The sequence below is a fragment of the Peromyscus maniculatus genome, chromosome 1 (assembly GCF_049852395.1).
Source record: "Peromyscus maniculatus bairdii isolate BWxNUB_F1_BW_parent chromosome 1, HU_Pman_BW_mat_3.1, whole genome shotgun sequence".
Taxonomy (NCBI): Eukaryota; Metazoa; Chordata; class Mammalia; order Rodentia; family Cricetidae; genus Peromyscus; species Peromyscus maniculatus.
Window position 1 is genome coordinate 103,352,284 of NC_134852.1, and position 24,117 is coordinate 103,376,400.

General features: G+C 39.9%; 1 protein-coding gene across 28 annotated transcripts in view; it reads left to right on the forward strand.

Moving 5' to 3' along the window:
- Positions 1-24,117, forward strand: part of Dlg2 (discs large MAGUK scaffold protein 2) — a 1,859,766-nt gene that overhangs the window by 1,822,820 nt on the left and 12,829 nt on the right. For 18 of the 28 annotated variants that reach the window (XM_076547134.1, XM_076547136.1, XM_076547147.1 and 15 more), the window contains 3 exons: positions 10,301-10,400; positions 21,721-21,771; positions 22,636-22,737. In XM_076547134.1, coding sequence (XP_076403249.1) covers positions 10,301-10,400; positions 21,721-21,771; positions 22,636-22,737 — 253 coding nt within the window. Of the gene's footprint in view, positions 1-10,300; positions 10,401-11,193; positions 11,240-21,720; positions 21,772-22,635; positions 22,738-24,117 lie in introns of all 28 variants that reach the window. The other 10 variants (XM_076547135.1, XM_076547137.1, XM_076547151.1 and 7 more) reach the window with 2 other exon arrangements.

The window sequence follows — 24,117 nt, forward strand, 5'->3', positions numbered from 1 at the left end:
TGTACACATGATCACATTTAAGTATCTACAACTGAGGCTTAGAAATTAAACAACATTCCTCTGGTCATACATGTTGCAATAGTAAGTACAAAAATCAAGATTTAAAATTACATTGCCACTATAATTAAATTGAAAAAATACAGTTTTTAGAAAAGAAACACTAAAGGAGGTTTGCTTTTCTCTGATAACAGATATTTTATTCTGCTATTTCTTTGGAACTTTCTCTTAGAAGGACATTTCCATTTGTGGCAGAAAAGATGGTTTTGGAATGTTGGGCAGGTTAAGGTGTGTGCACGTATACATGTGTAGTGCATGCAGAGGTCGAAGCAGAATTGCAGCTGTCCTCCTTCAGGTGCCTACCCACCTTGTTTCTTCAGACTGGGTATCCCACCAGCCTGGACCTCACAGTTAGATTAGACTGGCTGCTGGGAGTGCCAGGAATCTGCTGTCTCCATTTCCTCAACACTGAGGAACAGCAAGCATATGCCACAGTACCCAGCTTTTTTTCACACACCCCAATCAGGATTCAAGGGGTCGAACTCAGGTCCTTGTGCTTGCAAGCCAAACACTTGAGAGGGAGCATTTCCCCAGGCAGCAGAAGAGGTGTTTTTGAGCAAACTGTTCTTTTAATTGGGAAAGACAATAAACTTGGGGGAGACAACTAAAAAGGATAAACTAAATGGTACATTTTATGGACACTGTGAATGCTATTAAATTCTTTATAACTTTTCCAAAATCGAATCGTAGATACAGCTGAAAATGTGGCACATACAAGCAAATAGCTAAGCCATCTCATTTTTATTAACAGTAATAAAAGGCATCCAAGAATAAATCAGATCACTGAGCGTAAAAATTACAAGATAAAATACACTGCAATAGCAAAACTAGGACATGCTCACTGAAGAGAAATGCAGCAAACAGAAACATGGCTCCACAGAGTGTTTCTCGCTCCTCTATTACTGCCTCTTTTCTACCGAGACTCTCAAACCATGTTCTTTTGCTTTGCCTTTCCCAAAATCTCTCCCCATGCTTCTGAGGGGACTCATCCCTCAACACTTCAGCTTATATTCATTCAGTAAAAATTGAATGTCTACCATGCTCTGAATCTAAAAGATATGGAACGAAAAGTGCTGGGGAACCTGCTTTTAATCATTTCCAGAGGCTGACTGTGCTGGGTTGAGCACTCTCCTTCATCACTTGGAACACTCATTCTATGTATTCTTGCCTAGACTGGAGAGTTTCTGTTGAGAAATCTGCTTCAGTCTGATGGGGATAGCCATGAATGTCACTTAGTACTTAGACATGTTTGCCTTGTACTTTATGTATATGTATGTGCACGCATACATTGTCTTTACATTTCACTCTATACAGAACGCTGGGCCATATGTATGCTAGGCAAACCCTCTACCATTAAGCTACATCCCTAGCCCTCTTTCTTGTACTTTGAAGGTTCAATGAGTATAAAGATGATGGAGAAAGGAACTTCTCTGGTCATCTTTCTTTAGGATCATATTCATGCTGCTGTACCTGAATATCTGGATCTTCTCCACGATTTCTGAACTTTCCACTTTCTTATTATTTATTCCCTATACCTTCAATTATATTTTTCCCCTTGAGAATTCCAAAAGCATAGGTATTCATTCATTTGATGAGGTCCCAAAGTCTTAAATGTGTTCTTTTGTGTGTGACTAGAATATTTCCAAAGACCTGTTTTTGTGTAAATTTTTTTCTTCCATTTTACCTAGTCTGTTCTTTAGTCTGTCGACTATATTTTTATTTTGGATTATTGAGATCCTCACTTCTAAAGTTTCTATTTTGGGTCTTTCATAAACATCTTTCTATTGCTCTGCTGAACTTTTTACTTATATCATGCATCATTTTTCTGATTCCATTCAATTGCTTATATGTGCTGTCTTAGATCTCATTAAGATTTTTATATTCCTCTTTTAAATTGTTTTAATTCCTTTTAATCAATGACACTGGAGAGATGTCTCAGTAATTAAGAGCCCTTATTGTTCTTCCAGAGGACCAGAGTTCAGTTCCCAGCACCCATACTAAGCAGCTCACAACTGCCTATGACTCTAGCATCAAATTCTCCAGTGCCCTCTTCTGAATCTGTAGGCACCTACTCACATGGCATATACTCACAGAGACACAGAAACACATACATTTTAGAAATAAATCGTTACACATAGTTAGGCTGTTATGATGACACAAGCCAGTAGTATATGCTAAAGAGGTGAAGGCAGGAGGATCACAAGTTCAAGACCAGTCTGAGCTACATCATTTAAATATTTTCACATTTAAAAAAAAAAAAAGAAAAAATACTGCTGGGTGATGGTGGTTCACACCTTTAATCTCAGCACTTGGGAGGCAGAGGCAGGCAGATCTTTGTGAGATTGAGGCCAGCCTGGTCTACAGAGGGAGTTCCAAGACAGCCAGAACTACACAGAAAAAACCCTGCCTCGAAAAAACATAAGTAAATAAATAAAATTAAAGAGAAAAAATACTTAATTAGCATAGATTCACTGCAGAAGATTATGGGTTTCACTGTGGCCTTTTCATTTTTTTTAAAGACTGGTATTGCTAGCCATGCATGGACTCATGTGGTTCAGAGCTGAACATAGACGTCCCCATGTTTTCCAACATGTCTCACCCTAGAGCAGTACTCCATGATTGATGGGAATGAAGGAACACTATAGTTATCATTGCCTGTTTCATGAGCCCTCCATTTCTCACAGTGCAGGACAGGGAGCAAGCTTAGGCCACTCTTATGGACCAGTTTGTGTTTGTAGAATAGCTATCTCCAAACCAGTGAACAATGAAATGTCTGTAGAGTCCCATAGATGGCACTACACTGAGTTTTCTGGCCCCTAGACAGTTCAAACTCATAAAGTAGCTCACTTAAGATGGATCCTGGCTACTGAACCCAGAGTATTGCCTGGCAGATGCCAAGAGATATGCTTCCAGAACAAGAACATTGAAGAGAGTTCAGAATATATATCTAAGTAGGCTGCAAGCCCATGAGGATTATGGGACTTCCTAGTGGCTAGATTGGTTGTTATCTAGATGCAGCTGGAGTTTACTGTGAAGTTCTTTAGTAGGCCATTCAGCTCTTTATTAAACCAGTCAGATGTTTTAGACGGGTAAAGTAACACACTTCATGAAGTTAAACAAATGCAATATAAAAGAATGCAACACATCTTTGCATCATTAAGACAAATGTTCCACAGCATAAACAAATGTAACACATCTTAAAATAATATTCCACAACAGGAAGAATTTGATTATGAGATTTGAGGGCTGTTGATGAGACAATAGAGGTGGTAGACAGGCACGTGTATATGAATCTGGATTTTATTGAAGAAATGTGGCTGGAGTTAAATTTAGATATAATCAACCATTGATAAATGGTTTATGGAGCGTATGTGAGGAGGGAATAAGAGGGGTGAAGGAGGAAAAAAGAAAAAGGTCAAGAATTGATCCTATGTCTCTTCCAAATGAATGAAAGGGTAAGAAAGAGCTAGTAAAGAATTAGGAAGTTTTGAGCTAAAAAAAAAGAGAGAGAGAGAGAGACTAAGGAGAAATCGTTTCATTAGGAATAAGGCAATGAAGATACAGATGTGTACCACCCATCAAGTGTCTTGGGGAAAAGAAATGGGATGAGTCATGTCTAGTAGGTAGATTGAAATTCAAAAAGTAAAAGAACAATTCTGAACTGAACTTCCTAGAGGTCATTGATGACTCTAAATAAAGCGATTTAGATCATTAGATTTTTGCTTGTTTGTTTTCTGTAAAAGACTAGATATCAATGTTTTAGAATTTATCTTGGTCCCTCTAGTGTTAGTGAACATTATTGTGCACCAATAAAAACTCCATTTTACAAAATCACATAATGGGTCAAATTGGCCCACAGGACATAGCTTCCTCATGTCTAGAATAGGGAAAATCATCAAAATTTAACATATGATTTTTTTGTGTATTCAAAGGAAAGCAATCAGTGGATTTTGCTATGAGGGTAGAGGTAGCTTGATAAAAATATAGAAGGATGGTGAACAATTTTAAATTTCTTTGGGAAGAATTGATGATATCCCTGATGTAGATGACTTGGGCCTGAGAATACAGCTATCCTTCCTACTTACTATACACCAGAGTGGCTGTGAAGTCCGCATATGCTTCAGCCAGCCCTTTGCTATACTACTCTAGGCTTGCTCTCTAGACTACTGCCCTAAGTAATGCATTTTTACATAGCATGACCATACCAGACCCAGAAATAATGTAAGTAGAAAAGGGGAGCGAAGAACTCATTTAGGATGCTATTTTTCACAGCCATTTGTAGAATGATGGATCCTGTGATTTTGATTCTTTCTTAAGCAAAGAATGCTAGGAACTTTGTCCTTTCAGGTCAGGAAATATCAGCTGCCACCTTTTTTGAATAATGAACCCTCTTTGCTGCCTCCACTGGACCCCAGCACTCACAGGGGACTGGCTTTCATTCTTCCTTTCCTTATCTGCTTTACTTCCTGTTACTGCTTTGAGTCTAAAAAAAAAAAAGAAAAGAAAAGCTATAGGAAGAATCACCCACACACACACACACACCCCAGTCAACTAGTAACATCTATATACATATTTCATGATTTATCTTTTTAAAGCCACCTCATGAAAAATTTTAAGCATTATAAAAGCAGGAAGAGAATTATAGAACCCTTTTACTCAAAAATTACACACCCATCTACAATCCCCTGAACAATGTTGACAGGAAGTTGTAGAAACTATGCATTGTGTGCCTTCCTGATCCAGCACCCCACACTTGGTTTCGCTTGTCCCACTTCTGGGACAATTGCTTAGCTTTTTATGTTGTCATGACATTGACATCTAAAAAGGATGCATTTTAGTTAGGAAATGCCCATTTCTTCACCATCAGTGTGAACTGTTACCTTTGGAGCAGGAATACCGCATGGCTTCAAATACTTTTTGGCCTTGCACTCAAGAAACACATCCAGTCAATTTGTCTGCCCCACAGTTGACATTGACAGATTGCTCCACCATACAGCTATTTCTTGCTACTCTTGTAATTGAATATGTGAAAAGATGAATATCCTGTTTTCTCATGGACTTGCAAATACTGATGACTCTTGAATGAATTTTCTCTTATGGTGGTAGTTAGAGAATAGTGATTCCTGGCTTTATCATTCTCCCTGGATTCTCCTATAAAGAAAAGCTTTTCATTTACCCTGTTTGGTTAAGTCTTTTTATAGCCTCAATGGCATCACACATTTCTTCTCAGATTCATTGTGCCCATTGTTCATATTATGTGGGTTTGGCTTTGATGTTCTTTACACACATCACAATTAATGTAGGTTTTGCTCAAATATTGCTTCCAGCCAAACAACATTAATTCCCATTTTGTGGTGTGGATGCTAGATATGCTTCCAGCTACAAGACTATCATCACACCCAGGGCTTCTTTAGAGAAGAAATTAAATTTTTTAAAGATTCTTCCTTTCCTTTCAACCATCCTCTTTTTGACCATAACAACTCTTGTTGCCAGCATGCCTGCATTTATTCATTTGTTCGGTCCTAAAGCAAATGGTTTCAGTATTGTTATACTTGTATCACATTAGCCTGCCAAGAAAATATCAATGTTCCCTTAACTGTTCTTCCTTCAGATGTACTTAGGCTATATTCCAAATATATATATTTGTCCTACAGAGTTTTCCAAACTTCAGATTTTGATTGTTGTATTTTTATAAAGAAATCAAAGAAACATGGAAAATCCATTGTATTTGTCAACTGATCATGAAAGCTGTAGGTTTGAACATAGGTTCATCTGAAGCTTTGTTTTAGTAGAACTTAGGAGGGCTTCTTTTCAGTGAGGTTTTGTTTTCTGTCAGGAGGCTCAGGACTTCTGAATGGGTACTTTTTTATGCTCCCAAGTCTTAATCTGAGATCCAACAACTGATCTTGGCCATATTATTGCTTATTCTTTAGTACATTTTATTTTACAATTCTGTTTCTGCATGAAAATGACTTATCTGGATAATACAAAGTGATGCCTAAACAGCTTTTCCAGATAAACACAACTATGAGGAAACAAGTAATTTTTAAAATTTATTCTTCTTTCATACAATAAATGTATCCTGACCACAGCTTCCCCTTCCTCCACTCTTCCCAGTGCCCACCCACCACCTTCCCTCCCTCCTGGATCCACTGCTCCCCCAGAAATAAATATTTATCAAAATAAGAGGAACCACAGAAAAAAAGCATATTTGAGCCATGTACAAGTTTAAATTCCACCAGAAAACACCATTATCTACAAAGGTGACATTATGGAGCTATAGAAGCTGAGGAATTAGCAGATTAAAAACAACAACAACAACAAGAGAAATAGGCCCCTAGTTCTAGGGTTTTCTGGATATGAAGGGTAAACACATGACATTTGTCTTCAAGAACATGGGATTTAAGTAGAGAAGAGGGGATTTGAGCTTTTTGCTTTCTTCCTTATGAATAATGCATTTTATCTTACACAAGATTACCAAAGCATTCTATGGTGGGGCTGATCCAGGAAGTTTCATACTATTTGACCTGCCAATCATAAGGCTTCTGAGTCCCACTGATGAGATGCTGACTCCCGACATGAGTGTTATAATGTCTGTCACAACATGAAAGGTATTCACTTAACTGAGATAGGACAGAATCAGATCAACAGAAACATATATAGATTTCTACATACAGATATATACATATATATGATATATATATATATATATATATATGATAGACTACAAGAGTTGGAGAGCATCCAATTAAAGACATAACATATTTACACCAAGTTGAATGAGAAACCTGATATGATTGTTTCCTTTCAACCCATGGTATGGGGTTGTACAAGGATTCCTCTTTTAAATGGCGTTCTTGAGATATAGTTACATGACCTTAAAATACACAACTCCGTGTTTCCTGGTATATTCATAGGCTATGTAACCATCACCACATACTCATCTCTATCTACTCTGAAATAAGTCCATACCCATCAACTGTCACTTCCTACTCTCCATACCACATTATCTACCCTGTATACACCACTTTTTCACTTCTCTATTAACTAGCCACTTTTTCACTTCTCTATTAACTAGCAAATTTTTTAGATTGCTGTGTCTAAAGTGTCTTATTAAAATTCCTTTCATTTTTTACAATATTGTAAGAACAAGAGTGGCTTTGAGCCCTCAACTGCATGAATTGTTATCTAAGACAGAAAGATGTAGCAAAATAACCTAAAGAGATACTAATGAATCCAATAACATGTTGTGGCCTAAGTAACCACCAGCCATTACTGTCCAGGAATGACAGAATATGTGGTGTGACTTACAATAGTCAATTGCTTGTGATTTTAAATATAAACTTGAAGGAGGCCTGGCTTTCAGAAATTTGTACTCATAGAACAGTAACATTTGCAACCAATTCAATTCCTGACTTCACAGATCACCATTTGAGCAACCCTGGATACAAATAGGAATAGTGATGAGGCAGGCTTCATGAAGCTAGCCTGTAGATCAGATGTGATGCCTTAGAACTAAATTTGGTAATTCAATGCTCAATAAACACAAATTTTTGCTTGGTCAAATTCTAAAGTAGAATTCTTTCCTATGCCAACTTACCACAGGCCACATTTGATTGGTGTTTTCAAAATCTCTATTTAAAGAAATTTTCTCCTTGAAGGCAACACATGGGGATTGAAGATGCTGTAATGTAGACAAAACAGCACTGAGCAGGCACAATTAAGACGAGAGCTGTAAACTAGCCTTTACTTTAGAGCCATGTGTTACATAAATAGCAAAAATGGTAAATTTATTCTGTTCACCCAGCACTCATGTAGCAGAATTTTCTCTTCAGTATTAAAAGGAAAAATTACAGTGGTAATAAAGCATATATTATGGTACTGTACATGTCTAGCCTTATAAACCACATGTAATCCTTTATAAGTCAAAATGTTAACATTAACTAATGTTACTGTTAATTCAGTAAGATCTTACCTGCAAAACATTGAAATCTGTGTGAACTGAAATGGGTGATTTGATTTTGCATTCATACATATAAGAAAGTGTGACCATGAAAGGGTCCAGTGCCTTCCATGTTACACAGGAAGGAATCAAAGTGCATTTATTCATAATACTGTTATATAATTTTACTTCTGGGATATCATGTATTTTCTGTCCTTTTAAAAGGTGTGCTGTTCAGTATTATTATGTCCGATCAGAGAACTCATGATACACAACATTTTCATACTTGGGAAATGTTAACACATTACATTCCTTGCTTTGAAACATGAAAGAATTAATCAAATACAACACCTTTTCATTTTTTTTTCCCCGTGAGACAATGTAAATGAGGTGGTTTGCATGCAACACCACTTGGGGTCCTAGAAGCCTCTGCATTATCCATCTGTTTGTGTTTGTGTGTTTACACCCCTAGCTTTCCAAATCCTCTTGGCATAATTTTGTATTTGCATGAGATTTCATGATTGTTTTGCATGAAAAGTCATCTGTAATGTTAATGACTAGTGTCTAACACCCTCTGCAATATCACATGCCATTAATCTTACATGATATTTTTTCTTTTACTTTCAGTTACTGGAGTTTAAATATGCTTGAAATGTAAAAGTGGCATGACACTGGAGTGATGCAAGAATATGTAATGTTCCTTTAAGGAAAATATGGGGGCACTTCCCAGCCTTGTCTATGGCTGCCAGTTCTCAATTGCAAGTTATGATAAAAACTCTACTAAACACAGGTGCTGTCTGCAGACTTAAGTTCCAAGAAAGTAGTGCTTTAATATGAGATATAAAATTGCTCCTGATCTGGCATAAAATTTAGCTCCTCTGACTTTAGTGAAAGATGTTTCAATACTTCAGTGTTTCCTGAATGAACATGATCAGTACTAACTTAATAGAGGAGCACAAGAGTACAAAACCAATGCCTTATTTGCACCAATTTTTTGTCAAGCTTCTAATTAATATGGGCACATAACTAAGTCCCATGAATGGGACAAAATGCTCATCTCTCAACGAAGAAGTACTCATTTCTTCCAAGCTGTAACCTTGCTGGCTCCACATGTCTTCCTGCCAGTGGCCAATGCTAACCCCTTTTCACTATGCCATTGGCCATTCAATTTAAAACCTGTGCAAGTAAGAAACCCTGTTCCCTGGAGATATTTTCTAGTGGTTTTAAGCAGCTAAAAGATTCAAATCAGCCAAGTGTGGATGATAATCAGGCTGGCGAGACATTTTTGAAACATTATAAAATATGAAATTAATAAGATTTGAATGGTCCCATTTCACAAAGAACAACCCACAAAGCATTTGTGTAACAACAGCTACCATGCTATAAATTGAGTTTTCTTTAAAAAAAAAATCTACTGAACAAGCATGGCCTGATCACTGGAGTGATTGTGTTTCAATAACTATACTATAAAATATTTTATTTTTAATCCAGTCTCATTTAAACTAATAGATGGCTTGTACTTTGAAGATATTCATCCTAATTTTTTCCCTTTACCAAAATGTAGATGAGTGAGTATGATTTCCCCTATGCTTGGGTGATTACTAAGTAAGTACCATATTAGAAGTGTCTGGTTGACTGCTTGCTGGCTGTCACCAACAAAAACTATGGTACTGGCATTGGACTCAACCTCTCTGTGCTTCTTGAGGTAGTCCATAATGAGGATGTGAGGCAAAATTATCTTTTGAATTAAAATTTTACACTATATTTATCACATATCATAAATTCACTTGCTTCCTTGTGCAGTTTTAATTAAACCCAAGCTGAACTAATACAAATTCAATTTTAAGACAGCTAGACAATGAGGGAAAAACCTATTTTTTAATAGTCAGCCATTTTATGCCTAACAGTGATAAAGTGAGAAATATATAGCATTTTATGTGGATATTGCCTAGTGTGATCTTAACACTGGAAAAGTATGTTGATTTGTAAATGAAGATTCAGAATTTTGAAGAGATTCAGTTACCAGGATGGGTTTGGATCTTCCACCTTAAGACATCCCCGGTCACCATTTATGTGCAAGGAGTGTTCTGACTGTAAAACCATTTTCCCAAGGCGCCATTATCAAGAGTTGGCACTCCTTGAAAGTCAAGTCTGCCTTTCGAACCCTCCAGCGCCTCTGTTGAGTGTCCCCTTGCGTCACTACAGCTCTCTGTGCTTTTACAAACTAGTTGTTGTGTCAGCATGAGTGTGACAACAATTAGACGTCCCCTGTTTTTGCCCCATGCCTTTTCTCCTTCACAGTCATTCAATGACAAGCGTAAAAAGAGCTTCATCTTTTCACGAAAATTCCCATTCTACAAGAACAAGGAGCAGAGTGAGCAGGAAACCAGTGATCCTGAACGTAAGTAGATTCTGAAGATAATGTCACCTGCAACACAAGAAAAAAATCTTCACAGGCAACACTCATGACAGGCTGGCCCACGCCACACACCTAGGCAAACAACATGGCAGGCAGGCAGGGCAGGTTTTACTACTGTGACCAGTGTTTGACTGCAGTCTGGATCCTTCCCTTCCTGGGGCTGTGCTGTGCAGAAAGCACTAGAAAGGGCCTTGACAAAACTGGGACTTCAAGTCCAACCAGCATTTCTCTGTGACCAGGAATAGGTCTGGTTTGATCATGCAGCTCCCTAAGGCTTGAGAAAAATTTCCCTTCTGCTCAGACATATTGGATTACATTGCCACATATGTATTTTGTCTTGGATGCCAACTTATTAGAAGTAATTCGATGACTTTTATTGAGTATTGGGGCATCAGTTCACTCTTACCCTCCAGGAAGCCATTAAATATATGCTGAGAAGGGAGCTTGTAGTGGTGGATAAAGAATTCATTATGAAATTTAGAGTGGGGATGTTCTTTGACAGTGAAAAAAAATACATTCACTGATGCTTTCTTTTCCCCCCACAATCTCTGGCTTCAATCTTTTGAGTAGATTTACAAATCAAAATTTTCCTTTTATAACTCAGCTCAGGGAACTTGGGATGAAAGTTCTTTCAAAAGGAAAGAGAGTGGGATCCAGATTGCTTGGGCAACACGGTCTGTCATGGTAGTATCCATTTCAACTCCACTGACTTCTACCTTCCTCTTCCGCGGCTGTTCTTCCTCTCTCATTGCTCTCTCTGGGGACTTCCATGCAGGACATCCCCGGATTAGGTGACGACGGTTATGGAACAAAGACTCTGAGTAAGTTTCCAGGAATGGTCACTGTTAACTTTTCTTTTCCTTTCCTTTTGAGTTTGGCTTTTGTTCCTTTTCCTGAGGGCCTTTCATTCCTAGCATGCACACGATACGAGTTTGATTTGTTACCTAGCTGTGAATGCTCCTACAAAATAAGTTTCGGTCATTTTGTTCTGCATGTCAGCATTTAAAAGCGAAGTGTGTCAGGCAGTCTAACTCCTGCTGTGGGCAACACCTCCCCCTTTCTGGCCGTGTGACAATGGCCAACATGGTCCTGATGCCCGTCAGGGCATCATTTGCTCAGTCACCAACTTCCTCTCAGAGAGCAAAAGACCATGTCAAAGAAAGGGTGAGCTAAGTGTTCTAGAATGGCAAAGTAGAAACATTCTTTATGTTCTTTCTTCTGCCTTTTCAACATGGAAAGATATAATGACCTTGCCCAATTCTATGATTGAGCTATACTTTGCTGTTAATAAAGGAGCTGTTTTGTAGTCAAAAGCAACCTGCATTCTCAAAAAGTAAATATTAAGCTATCTGAGCCTTAATTCTTTGTTATTAACTTTGACTGATTTTTTTTCTGACTTGCAGTGGTCCTGCTTGAACCATTTGTATGATAGTTTTAGATATCTGAGTTACCAGCTGCATTATGTTGTCAGGGCTTCATCTTGTAGTACAGAATGAAAAAAAAGATAAATTAGACCTTTACATTTTCTACTTATTCGTGTCTTTGGTCTATGTCTCGTTGCACTTAGCAATTAAAAACAAGTATCTATGTCTCAAAAGCCTATGCTATGATTTTTGCTTTCTTTAATCCTAATTCCACTCTAGAAGCACCAAGGAAATAAGAACAGAATCTTGTATCTTTTGCAAATGTATCACATATTCAACTTTGTTTTGTATGTTTTAATGTAATAGCTACAGCAGATATTTTTAGTTGTCCATTTCATTTTATAAAGCAAAATACCATTGAGTTGGATTTCACATTCCAGGGCTGTTTATATAAGCCTGTGCGTGTGGTGATGCCTGCCTTTCAGGGTTCAAGTTTTGATTCTCAGTGGCCTGTTTTAGACATGTAGTTGGAGAAAACAAAATCTGGTCAAGTGCTGCTCTTCTTAAAGATGAAAACTTTATCTTTGAAAGATTATATAGAGTGTGGTATGAAATTTACCCACTGATTTTAGCATCACCTGGATGGCATTAAATACCACCTGGGGGAATTTATACACTTTCAATTTGGAGAGGAAAAGTGACTGTTTTAGCATATCACTAATAGTAAGCATCATTAAAAAGTATGGAATGCTCTGTTGAATCCAGAATATCCAGATGTTTGCTTACTCTCTAAAAACTGAACAGATTTAATTAATGAGAAAAAATCCGGTTCTCCCTACATCACTGTTTCAAAGTAGGAAAGATAAGAACATCCACAAAGGTGCCCTGAAGTGTGCGTATGCATCTTCGCTATCTGTTCAGTGATAGTAAGCTGATTCTCCTGGCTTCATCCACCCCCTCCCCCATGAGTCTTGGACTTGTTAAATGTATGCCCAGATTAACAGCACAGCTCTGGCCATAAAGCCACACAGAGAGGAATGGTTTGAAGTCAGCATTTGCTTTGGTTTTCTCAGTTTTATGTTATAGAATCAATCCCCCTCAGCAGGCCAAAAAAAAAAAGTGTATGTTCAAGCATTTTAAAGCACTGTTTTATTTTTGGCTATTAGAGAATAATGTATCTTCTTTTCCTCTTTCTTAAGTATCGTCAAACAGCTGAAAGCTAAGTAGTCACATATATATCATTCTAGTACAGTGACGTGTGAAGAAGTTGATAAGTTATATATAATCAACTCATCAACTGAACAACACACACATCTCTGCTGTTAGCCAAGACCTTCAGGATAAATTAAACATAATTCATGCCAGATCCTGCACTGAGTATCAGGCCATTTATGTTCTGCCTGCTCTATTCTCCCAGAATTTAATATCTATTCAAGAAAGAATCATAGAATAAAAAACTAAGTCATGAAATGTTTCTCAGGAATTCATTGCTTCCTCCCATATTTTCTACTCACTGAAGCAGGAAAGAGCTTCAAAAATCCCTTTTACAGCTGAGGATTTGCTTGCAAAATATTTAAATGGAAAATCAAAGGGACTCCAGGGATCAGTTGAAATCAAAATAACTAAGGGCTAAAATAGATAATGAGAATCGCCTACACACCAGTGGACACACAGTGTCCTTCACAACTTCTGGAAAATCAGAACTCTATGGATGTGTCACTTAGAGACAGAGTGTCACCTGGGTTGCCATTGTTTGCTGTTTGATAATTAAAGGTACTTTTCTTATTTGCTGAAAGGAAGAAACAGCAGTATTACGCAAAGTGGCAATAAAGTTTTCATCTTTGTCTTCTGGATTCTCTCAGTGCGCCTCTTCCGCAGCCTTTCACTGGCCCTTTGCTCCCATTTGCAGTAGCTTTGCATGGGTGTGTCCTTTCCCTTCTGGCTGCTCTCTGACGCTTGACCCTTCTTTAATGTGCTGTGCTGTCCTTGCAGAACACGTCTCCTCTAATGCCAGCGATAGCGAAAGTAGCTGCCGTAAGTTTCCGCTTGGCCTTGTGCTTCCTTTCTTTGCGGTTGCCTCCATTGCCTGTGGTCGTCATTTCAGACTCTTTTCAACTGCTGCCTTTTTCTTTCTTTTTTTTCTTTTCCTTTTTTTTTTTTTTTTTTTTTTTTTTTTTTTGTCATCCTTCTCGAAAGCAAATGGCTTGAAATGAAATCAGCATTTGATGTGGAAAGTTACAAATGACACCGGGGCCATCCGTGGACCCTAACATGATTGGTGGATGCAGGCGCAGATTTTTCTAATACCAATTTGAACCTCAGCTGGATACGACCCCATGATGGAAGATTTTGACATTCTGTTCCCCAAATCAATTTAACCTCCCTGTAGGAAAGGAGAGGGTCATGATTCTATTCTCCTCGCCTTTTCCCTTCTGCTCCTGGAGCAGAAGCAATTCTAACTTACAGTGTTCCTTTTAAATCAAGTGTCTTTTGTATCATTTTCTCCTTGATTAATATTTTAAGACACATAGCATATCTATGCATCTAACCTTATTTGAGGGGTGGTTGGGAAGTTGATGAAAACGCTTCATCTAATGCTGAAAGAATTTTCAAAACTTTTTAAATCACAAAACATAACTGAAAAGGTAGGTAACTACTTAAAAATGTTCTCTGTCTTTCTTTGGTCACCTCAAGCCATTTGCTTAGTGTATGGAAATATTCACCAGACAATAAGCTCATCCTTCTAATCAGGCCTCATGGTTTCTTGCTGCCTACTTGTGTCTTTGGTGACTAATATAGGTACCTATTACCACTGGGTCCTTATGATATCTTTAATATTGATTTGCACTCCTTAATAAAATGTATTACCCAAGAAGCAATTGTTAAGGTGTCAGAAAACTGCAGGTCCAATACATGACTCGCAGAAATAAATACCAATGCAGAAATTGGTATTGTCTTTTGCATGAATATTAATTTAAAAGAAAAATTGTTTGGGACATCCCTATCCTACCCCATTATAGTATGGTGCTTTATAAAAATCATGCCTTTGGAGGCAGCATGCCAATTAGTAAGTATAACCTAGAGTGGAGTAAGGTTTTGAAGAAGCAGATTGGTGGCCAGTTGAAAACACACACACACACACACACACACACAAGACAGAGAAGGGTGTCAGGTAATGGTGAGGATCAGAAAAGGAAGGTGACGTGGACCAAAGACTGAATGACAAAGTTGTGATAAGATGCACAGGCAGAGTGTTAAAGGTGCATGATTGTCAAATTGATGAGTTCCATCAACTCTCACAGATGGACAGATTCAGAGTCCTTATGCTCAACATGGCTGTGCTCTTCCTACTCCTATCATTAAGCCAACGGCAGCAGAGACAATTGCCTCTCTCATTTCCTATGTTATTTTCAATTCAGAACTAGCCAAGAAGGAGGGGCCAATGCTTACCTGTCTGACTCCGTGAGCCACCCTTGATCTTTCACGAGGAGAAATGTGATGTACTTGTTTGGTTTCATGAAGACCAAGACACTAATTGCTTTAGTTTTCAGTTTTCAAGGGCTTTGTTCCCCTCCAGTAGATAAAGCCAGAGAAAAGGAAATTGCATGCTTTGTTCTCCAGTTCTCTTTATGGGGTGTACAACCTTCTTTGGAAATTATATTTTTGGAATATTTTTTCCAGAACCACTGAGTCAGAATTTAGACCACACCTTTGAGCCATTGGGGTGATGTGCCATGATGACACCAATCATTCTTTTCCCTCCCAAATAGTAGCTGCACACAAATATTTATTGAGGGAATGAAGGAAGCAATTGTACATGCCATAAGTTACCCATGAGAAGAGAGAGAATTGGAGCTGGAGTCATGATGTTAGTAAGGTAGATGTGGAGTATAATCATTACATTTGGGGTCTCAGATTTTACAGGGCCTGGCAGGCGAGATTTCCTCCAAAGCTAAGAGTTGCATTCACTGATTCATTTGGCAGCTTCTCCATGCAAGGTCCCGTTTCTCAGTACGCTAAACCCAGCATGAAAACTGATCAAGCCTGGATCTCATTGCTCATGTACTGGGAGAGAGAGCTTGATACATAAACAGGAACTGTAGGGACCAGGATAAAAATCTGACTCCAGGACAGAAGGTGCATGCATGCTACTTCCAGACAGGAAGTGACCTGTGCACTAAGCTTTGGAAAGCAGAGTACTTGTTAAAAGGGAGAAAGGAACTCTGTGAGGGGCAGTGTCACACCAAAAAGGCAGAGGTGTGGCCTAAACATGTGTTCCAGAAAGAGGCAACTTTGATATCAAAATAGGCTGTATTTTTTTTCTAGTGAATTTCTGGCTTTTGCTATAATTGAGACTAATTTTATGTCTCATGAATACCAGCACAAACAAATGCGAAAAGGCTCTTTGCCACTGTGAAAACATTGCCTGTTCAATCTGGAGCCAGGATGGCTTTATAAAAAGTGGGTGATACAAAATAGTCCAAGGCTACTGTGCTGCACAATTCACAAAGCACCCTTCACACTGCATTCTGGAGACACAAAGCCTTACACATGCATGCCTACACACACAGCCTTACACATGTATGCCCGCACACACAGCCTTACACATGCATGTCTGCACACACAGCCTCACACATGCATGCCTACACACACAGCCTCACACATGCATGCCTGCACACACAGCCTCACACATGCATGCCTACACACACAGCTTTACACATGCATGTCTGCACACACAGCCTTACACATGTATGCCTACACACATAGCCTTACACATGCATGCCTACACACACAGCCTTACACATGCATGCCTACAAACACAGCCTTACACATGCATGCCTGCACACACAGCCTTACACATGCATGCCTGCACACACAGCCTTACACATGCATGCCTACACACACAGTCTTACGCATGCATGCCTACAAGCTTCCACCTCTACAACATAATTCAGACATCTGCTATACCAAATCAAGCATTACAAAATAATTTTTTTCAAGTCCAACTATATTGAGTAGCATCTAAAGTATAATTAATTAATAAGATATTGCCTAATTATGTGAAATACCACTTCAAAACCTTAACTATTGAATAGTTCTGTATTTCTTTATACCAGTGAAGTATAAGGTTCATGTTTTTGGCCCTTCTGTATATACCTTCCAATTGCCCTTGTATTGTGAGGCAATAAATACCAAAGAGGTATTATGAGGACCAGGCAAACCTCCATAGTTGATGGCCTGCTGTCTCAAAGCTCTGTTAAGCTGTTTACACATAACGGTTGTATGAGAGTTGACAGTTATCCTTCTTGCCCATCGATATTCATCAGTTAAGTTAGGATTTTCTAAATGAGGATCTTGAAGAAATGACCTGAGTGCAGTCTCTGAGATGAGGAGACCCAAGACTCTCCTAAAAGAGTTGGTAATCATGGCTTCCATTCTTTCCGTCCCACTCCACTTTTGACAAGTATTGCCCATGGCTAAATTTGGTGCTTTCATCTTTATTATCTCGTTTGACTTCGGCAATGATGCTGTTATTAGGGAGGTCTTAGCTGGGTCGCCAACCTTGCATAGGAGGCATCAGAGCTGGAAGAGGCTGTGCACCTCACGAAGTGGTTGCTCTGAAGCTGCAACGAGACCTTGTCAATCCGGCCCTCCCACATCCTGTACTGCACCATGTGCTTTCTAGCCCCAGCTTCCTGCTGTTTCATCCAGTGCTTTGCAACCATTCTGTACCACTGATCAGATTATTAAGACTAAAACTAGCAGGGCAGTGGTTAATCCAGCACTCAGAAGGCAGAAGCAGGGGGATCTTTGTGAATTAAAAGCCAACCTGGCCTACAGAGTGAGTTCCAGGACAGCCAGAACTACACAGTGAAACCTTGTCTTGAGGAAAAAAAAAATCTCAGGAAAGTTGAAAAGACTAACACTGCTTATAGTGTTAACTATTTACTAAGCCTGATTGTAAGGGCTTTCTGGTGGTTAAGTAATTTAATCTCCTGACTATCCTATGGGGACACTGAGCAAACAAATAGATTTCAGCCAAGATATCAAGTGGAACCAATTGGAAATAGGTGCTTGAAGAATTTTTTGGAAAAGCTGGGGAAATAACTCAGTAGTAAAGAACACTAGCCATTCTTCCAGAAAACCTGAGTTTTACAACTGCCTATAACTCCAGTTCCAAGAGAATTCAACGCCCTCTTCTGGACTCCACAGGCACCAAGCATGCAAGTATGTACAGACATACATGCAGGCAAAACATCCAGACTAATAAAAGAAGAAAAAATTAAGAAATGTACATAAAAAGCTGGGCAGTGGTGGCACATGCCTTTAATCCCAGCACTCAGGAGGCAGAGAAGGTGGATCTCTGTGAGTTCGAGGCCAGCCTGGGCTACAGAGTGAGTTCCAGGAAAGATGCAAAGCAACACAGAGAAACCCTGTCTCAGGAGGAGGAGGAGGAGGAGGAGGAGGAGGAGGAGAAGAAATGTACATAAACAACTTCTGTGGTCACACTGAAGCTCATCAATACTTCAGGCAGTAACTACTGTGTAATTCCCATTGAGGGCACAGAACAGAGGAACACCACCATGTGCTCCATACCCACCATCTATGAAGCACACAGTCTATCCTGTCCTAGTGCTAACAGGAAGCAGATTGATTCTCAATAGCCATCAGGTGCGAGCCCTAAGAACTAGATTTAGAACATTAAATACAACATCACCAGCACCGGCCCCACGCCCCTCCTTCCCTCTTTTGTTTTTTTCTCTTTCCTGAGGGTACATGGGGAGGAGGGGGTCTCACTCTCACCACGTCTCACTGTGCCTGGCTCCTGATTCACACAGCCAGTGTTGTGCAGAGTCTGTTAGAAGCAGCTCTGCCAAGTGTCTGGCAGCTGCAAACCCCACCTCGAGTGCTGCTTGCCCACTGTCAGCCACAAAGTTGCCAAAACAAGACCAAGAATAGTCTGTACCTTTTGCCAGCTGTTATTCTAAGTGCAAAACTCTTGTGAGGAAAGAAAAAGGAAAAAAAAAAAATAACTACTAAGGGTGACTATGGAGATGATGTATCAACAGAGAGCAGGAGGAAGTGGAAACGCTGGTGTTCACAGATGGACCTCTTCTGTCTTCTCTGCCATCCTGCCCTCTTTTCTGACCCAGGCCCTTTGTTCACTGCAAGTTCCACAGAGAAGTCTACATCTCTCACCCTCCTGAGATAGTATGATAGACTCCATAGTGAAAAACAAATGTGGATTTAAATCTCGGCTCTGCCACTTACTAGCTGAGCAAAGGAGCCTCATCAAATTCTCTGAACCACACACAGCTTCTCCATCTATCAAGTAGGTCCTTTGAGTACAAACTACCCAAGACATTCTATAAAAATAAGAAGCCGGTGGATAGGAAAGGAAAGTCCTTTGGTTACTGCAGAATGACATAAAGGCATAGATTTTTCTCTCTTTGTTGCTATAGGATTTTTTCTTTTCACTGTTTCTTTTCTGCTACTCATTTGGGCCATTTTTTTTTACCTTGAGCATGAAAATTGGCATAAGATATTGAATTCATAGCTCCTACATAACCTCAACTTTCACGGCTTCTCCAGAAGCTTCCTATGCATACACAGTACCTGTTTGCACAGGACCACAAGCATTGGGATTCGTAAGGATGCCTGAATGAAAACCAATTCTTTCTGTAAGAAACCAAAGAGCCATGGACCAACAATTCTCTCATCGAAGCTGGACTTGTGTTGGTTTTCAGAACCACAAATGATGCAGACTACCATCAGATGTCTTATTTAAGCTTTGCATTTAGAAGATCCCATTGGGGTGATCTGCAAGATGACTGGAAAGAGATTCAAATAGAAGCATGACGTGTTACATTTATTTAGAGGAAACTGGATTTCCCAAAGTGAAACCATCCTATTCACAGACACGCAAAGTAGAACCTATCTTTGAGCTTATTACTCATCTTGTTTTTCACAACGGAAATCACGGTGTGAGTTTTCTAGCATCTTACAACACCTGAGTCACAACAGTGGATGGAGCTTTGCTTTTGTCTTCATGGAACAGCCAGTGTAGAGGGCAGGCTCTGACATCCATCATCTAACACCTGAAGCTTTGTCTCGCTATCAGGATTCTCCTTTCATATTATTTTACCAAGTCTTCCCTATAAAGTCAAAATCTATCATTGCTAACATTAGTGAACCATGCCACCGTCCCTCAAACTCTTTCTCCACAAACCTCCACCCACCTTCTGAATGGCAATGATCTCTTTGTATCTCCAGACCAGGTGACTGGGGCTTGGCAGCAGTCACTTTTTTAAAAAAAAATCTAAGCTCTGGTTTTGTGTAGTTTAATTTATTCACAGGGAATCATTCTTTCCCTAAATACATAAAATTCTGAGTCATCTCACACCAGTCCCCTTCTCACACCTAAGGATGCCTCCTAAACACTTCTAGGGCAGCTATGGACACGTGCCATTTAGGAGAGATGCCAAGTCTCATTGTGCCTTCAGGATATAGTGTGGCCTCACAGTGCCAGTACCAACAACAATTCCTCTTTGGGGTAGATGAAAAACATGACTTAAGTTGGCGGCCATTTCTTACACTTGAAAACGTAAGAAAACCACATTTGCCCTATACCACTACCAAGGCTCCACAGAAGGCCTCTGTACCGCACAATGACAAACAGGAAAGAACTACCTGAATCAACAGCAGGTATTTCAACCGTCTATTTAGTCAGCACCCTTTATAAAAACAGCTCACTTTCCCCTGGCCGGAGCTACGGAAGAGAAACTGGTGTTGCATACTAAATATGTTTGGGATGGGCAGCCCATAGACTCTGGACTGGACTGGAGTGGAGTGGAGTATATATAGTATAGCATAGCATTAGCATAGCATAGAACAATGAGGTTCACTGTCTTTTGGCCTTGGCAACGACCACCCTCCCCCATCCCATCCCTCCTCAAATGTCCCCTCTAGCAGACACTGGTCTGTTTTCAATATCCCTAACCTAGTCTTACACCAAAGATTGATCAACACCAAACCCAGTGCAAACACAGGCGCAGAACCTTTGGCACTTGCAGCTGAACTGAGACAACCCCATGACCACCTTGTTGATCCAGTGTATAGATGTCATGTAAAACTGATTGCCAAAGCTGAACTCACTCTCCACAGTAGTCTGGTGGCCCGAGGCCCACCCTGAGGCAGAGGACATGCAGCCAATGCGGCTGGTGATGCTGGCATTTTTACAACATCGCCTCCCTTAGTGCTCATTCTGAAGGCATGAGTTAGCAGCAATCTTAACCAATAGCCTCGGACACACTTCTGGACTTGGAGTGGGGACCAGAGCTTGAAAGCAGGGACCTCCACATGTTAAACACATGCTCTGCCCCACAGCTGTAACCCCAGCGTCCTCAGGTTGAGTCTAATTTAACTGGCCAGCGACAGATTCCTGATGATGACTAAGTATTAGACTGGAACCTCTAGCTCACTGTAATAATATTCTGACCAAGTTTCTATGTCTTAAATGAAATAGGCACTTGCTTTTGAACCACATACTTAGGAAAATAAAATAGGAGGTGAATTTAAAGTATCAGAAATTCTGATGAGGTAGCATGAAATTATTGGATGGACCCTTTTCTAAAATGGCTTTATCTGCAATGCTTGGTGTGGAGGCATGGCACTCCATTTCGAAGGTCAGATAAAAAGCATTCTCCCAAATCATTGCCACTGCAGAGAGCTAGCAGCCTATTATTACTTCAAGTTATAACTTCGATAACCAGACACTAGAGCTTAATGAGGATGAGGAATTTTTGAATGGTTCAAGGAGAGAGCGCAAGGGAAATTAACCCTCAGCTGTGTGTTTCCTGTGTTTTGGAGCAGGAACTGTAGCTCTCAGGTGTGGCCGGTGGTTTGTCAACTGTAATTTTCCTTTCTTCTCTTCCCAGGAGGACAAGAAGATCTCATTCTTTCCTATGAGCCCGTCACAAGGCAGGAAAGTAAGTCTCCTGGCACACTCAAGTTCCTGATAGCCAGGCTATGACAGATGACTCCAAACTCAGTTTAATACTCAGCTGTGCCAGATCCAGGCTCAGTAATGGCTCCCGGGAGGACAGAACAGTCCTTGAGAGGCATGGCCTCAATAAGAAGACACATGTCCAAATCACTAATGGGCCTGAGCCAGAGTCTGATGGAGAACAACCCCGGGGAAGCTGATGCTAGCCCAGTTTTGAAAAGGACTCCCTAGCAGACCTCAGGGGCAGGCCACCTGCACACTGCTCCAGGAGTCTGGTTTCTGCAGACATTAATACAGAGGCAATGGTGGCTGGCAGACATGTTGCAGAGAAAACTAAAGCATCAGATGGGGAGTTGCACCAAATAGACTAAAATGTGTTCTAAAACACTTAGGAACCAGGAAGCCTCCATCAGAGTTCAGATAGTATACATAGAGAGGGAAAAGGTGCAGATAAATGAGGTATCACTGCTACTAACAATGACTTCAAACAATGGCCAAAAAGCTGGCTGGGATTTTTTTTCTCCAAGGCTCCCTAAATCCAGCTGTTTTGACATGGGGAGGTAAAGCTTGAGAAGAAGCAAGGCTCTGCCTCCGTTTCATTGGTAGCTGCTACAACTGCTCTATTCCCTGTTAGTAAATTCCAGAAAACAATAGAGTCAACATTCTGAGGGTTAAACAACTATTTCTGCATACAGGGGATATGGGTAATTTATCCCCAGTGAAGGCCTTAGCACTCTTAGTTGTTGGCAGTTCGCCCTGAAGAATCACCTCTGCAGAGGTGCAAGACTGCATCCGCACTGCAGGGTTTGAAGTCTCCCTCAATGGCATCTCCCTTTCCTTTCTGCAGTAAACTACACCCGGCCAGTGATTATCCTGGGCCCTATGAAGGATCGAATCAATGATGACTTGATATCTGAATTTCCTGATAAATTTGGCTCCTGTGTGCCTCGTAAGTATCACTTTTCTTTTCTCTGGGCCAACACTTGGGTCCTTGGTGGAAAATCAAGTGTAATCCCGCCCCTCCAAGAAGAGTGTCTGGTGATGACATATGTCCTCAGTTGCCTATTATCTGAGCACCCGATTTAGTGTATCTGCCTGACACTTTTGATCTGGGCTGCCACATATTGTTTTCTATTGATGAAAACTGACGTTCATCTCCAGAAGATAGCAAGACCTTCTGGAGCCTCCCCAACCATTTGAGACAACATGCTATTTATAAGCCCAGTGGGTCCTTCTAGATTGACTGGAATACCACTATAGCATCTGTATCCATAGACCAGGGACGATCAGAAGCAAAACCTCACACTGAAATCGTCCTGGATGACTTAGCCCAGGGGGTCAGTCCTCAAGCCAAGCAGTCTTTCCTTGTGCTTTGATAGTCCTGGGCGATCAGAAGAGTGTGTGTGTGTGTGTGTGTGTGTGTGTGTGTGTGTGTGTGTGTGTGTGTGTGTGTGTTTTCTATCCTGTAGGCCACTATAGATTTCAAGCCTTGAGATTATAGACAATTAGATTTCCAAGTCCCTCTGAACACAGCCTGTAATATTTAGTCTGTCTTACCTTTCTCAAAACTACCACTACCACACCTCTCCACTTTCCCTATACACAAAGACTGCCTGTATGTACATGGACACAGAGCGTTATTAGAAAGAGACTCTTAAATCTGATCCCAACAAATAGCTCTTACCTGTGGGCTTGTTGTTGTTGTTGTTGTTGCTTTAGATTTATAATTTCAAATATCTCAAATATTTCAGTACTGTTAATTCACCTTGGGTCATAAAGAAAAGGAGGAATTCCATGTATGCAGCACACAGATAAAAAGAGGGCCAGGAAGGTTGCTGGACCTCAGGAAAAGGTTCCTGCAGGGACTCTGGGAAGAGGTAGAACAGATCCTAAGAACGTCTTCAGGTGGAAAGGGGTAAAGGAAAGCCTGGCTTGTTCACAGTATCTGCTATTTGTGAGAAGGAAATCAGAACCTTAAACATTATTGTAACTCGCTCTTCTACCTTGCACACACTCCCCTTTTTCTTTCCTGATTTTCTTATTTTCATTACTAGCACTGTTCTGTGGGAATAAGTACATACTGATTGTACAGGAGTTGGAAAATTTTTTTTAAAAAGTTAGCCAAGGAACCCCGACATAACAGCCAGAAACAAAATCATTCTTCCTTCCAATACATTTTTCATGTACTTAATTTTAAATCTAAGTTGTTATGTAACAATTTAAAATAACTATATTCACCAAAAAAATTTGTAGACATTTTTTATTTCCCATCCTTTATGATACTATGGATTTGTGTTATAAATTACTATAATCAATATATTTGGGGATA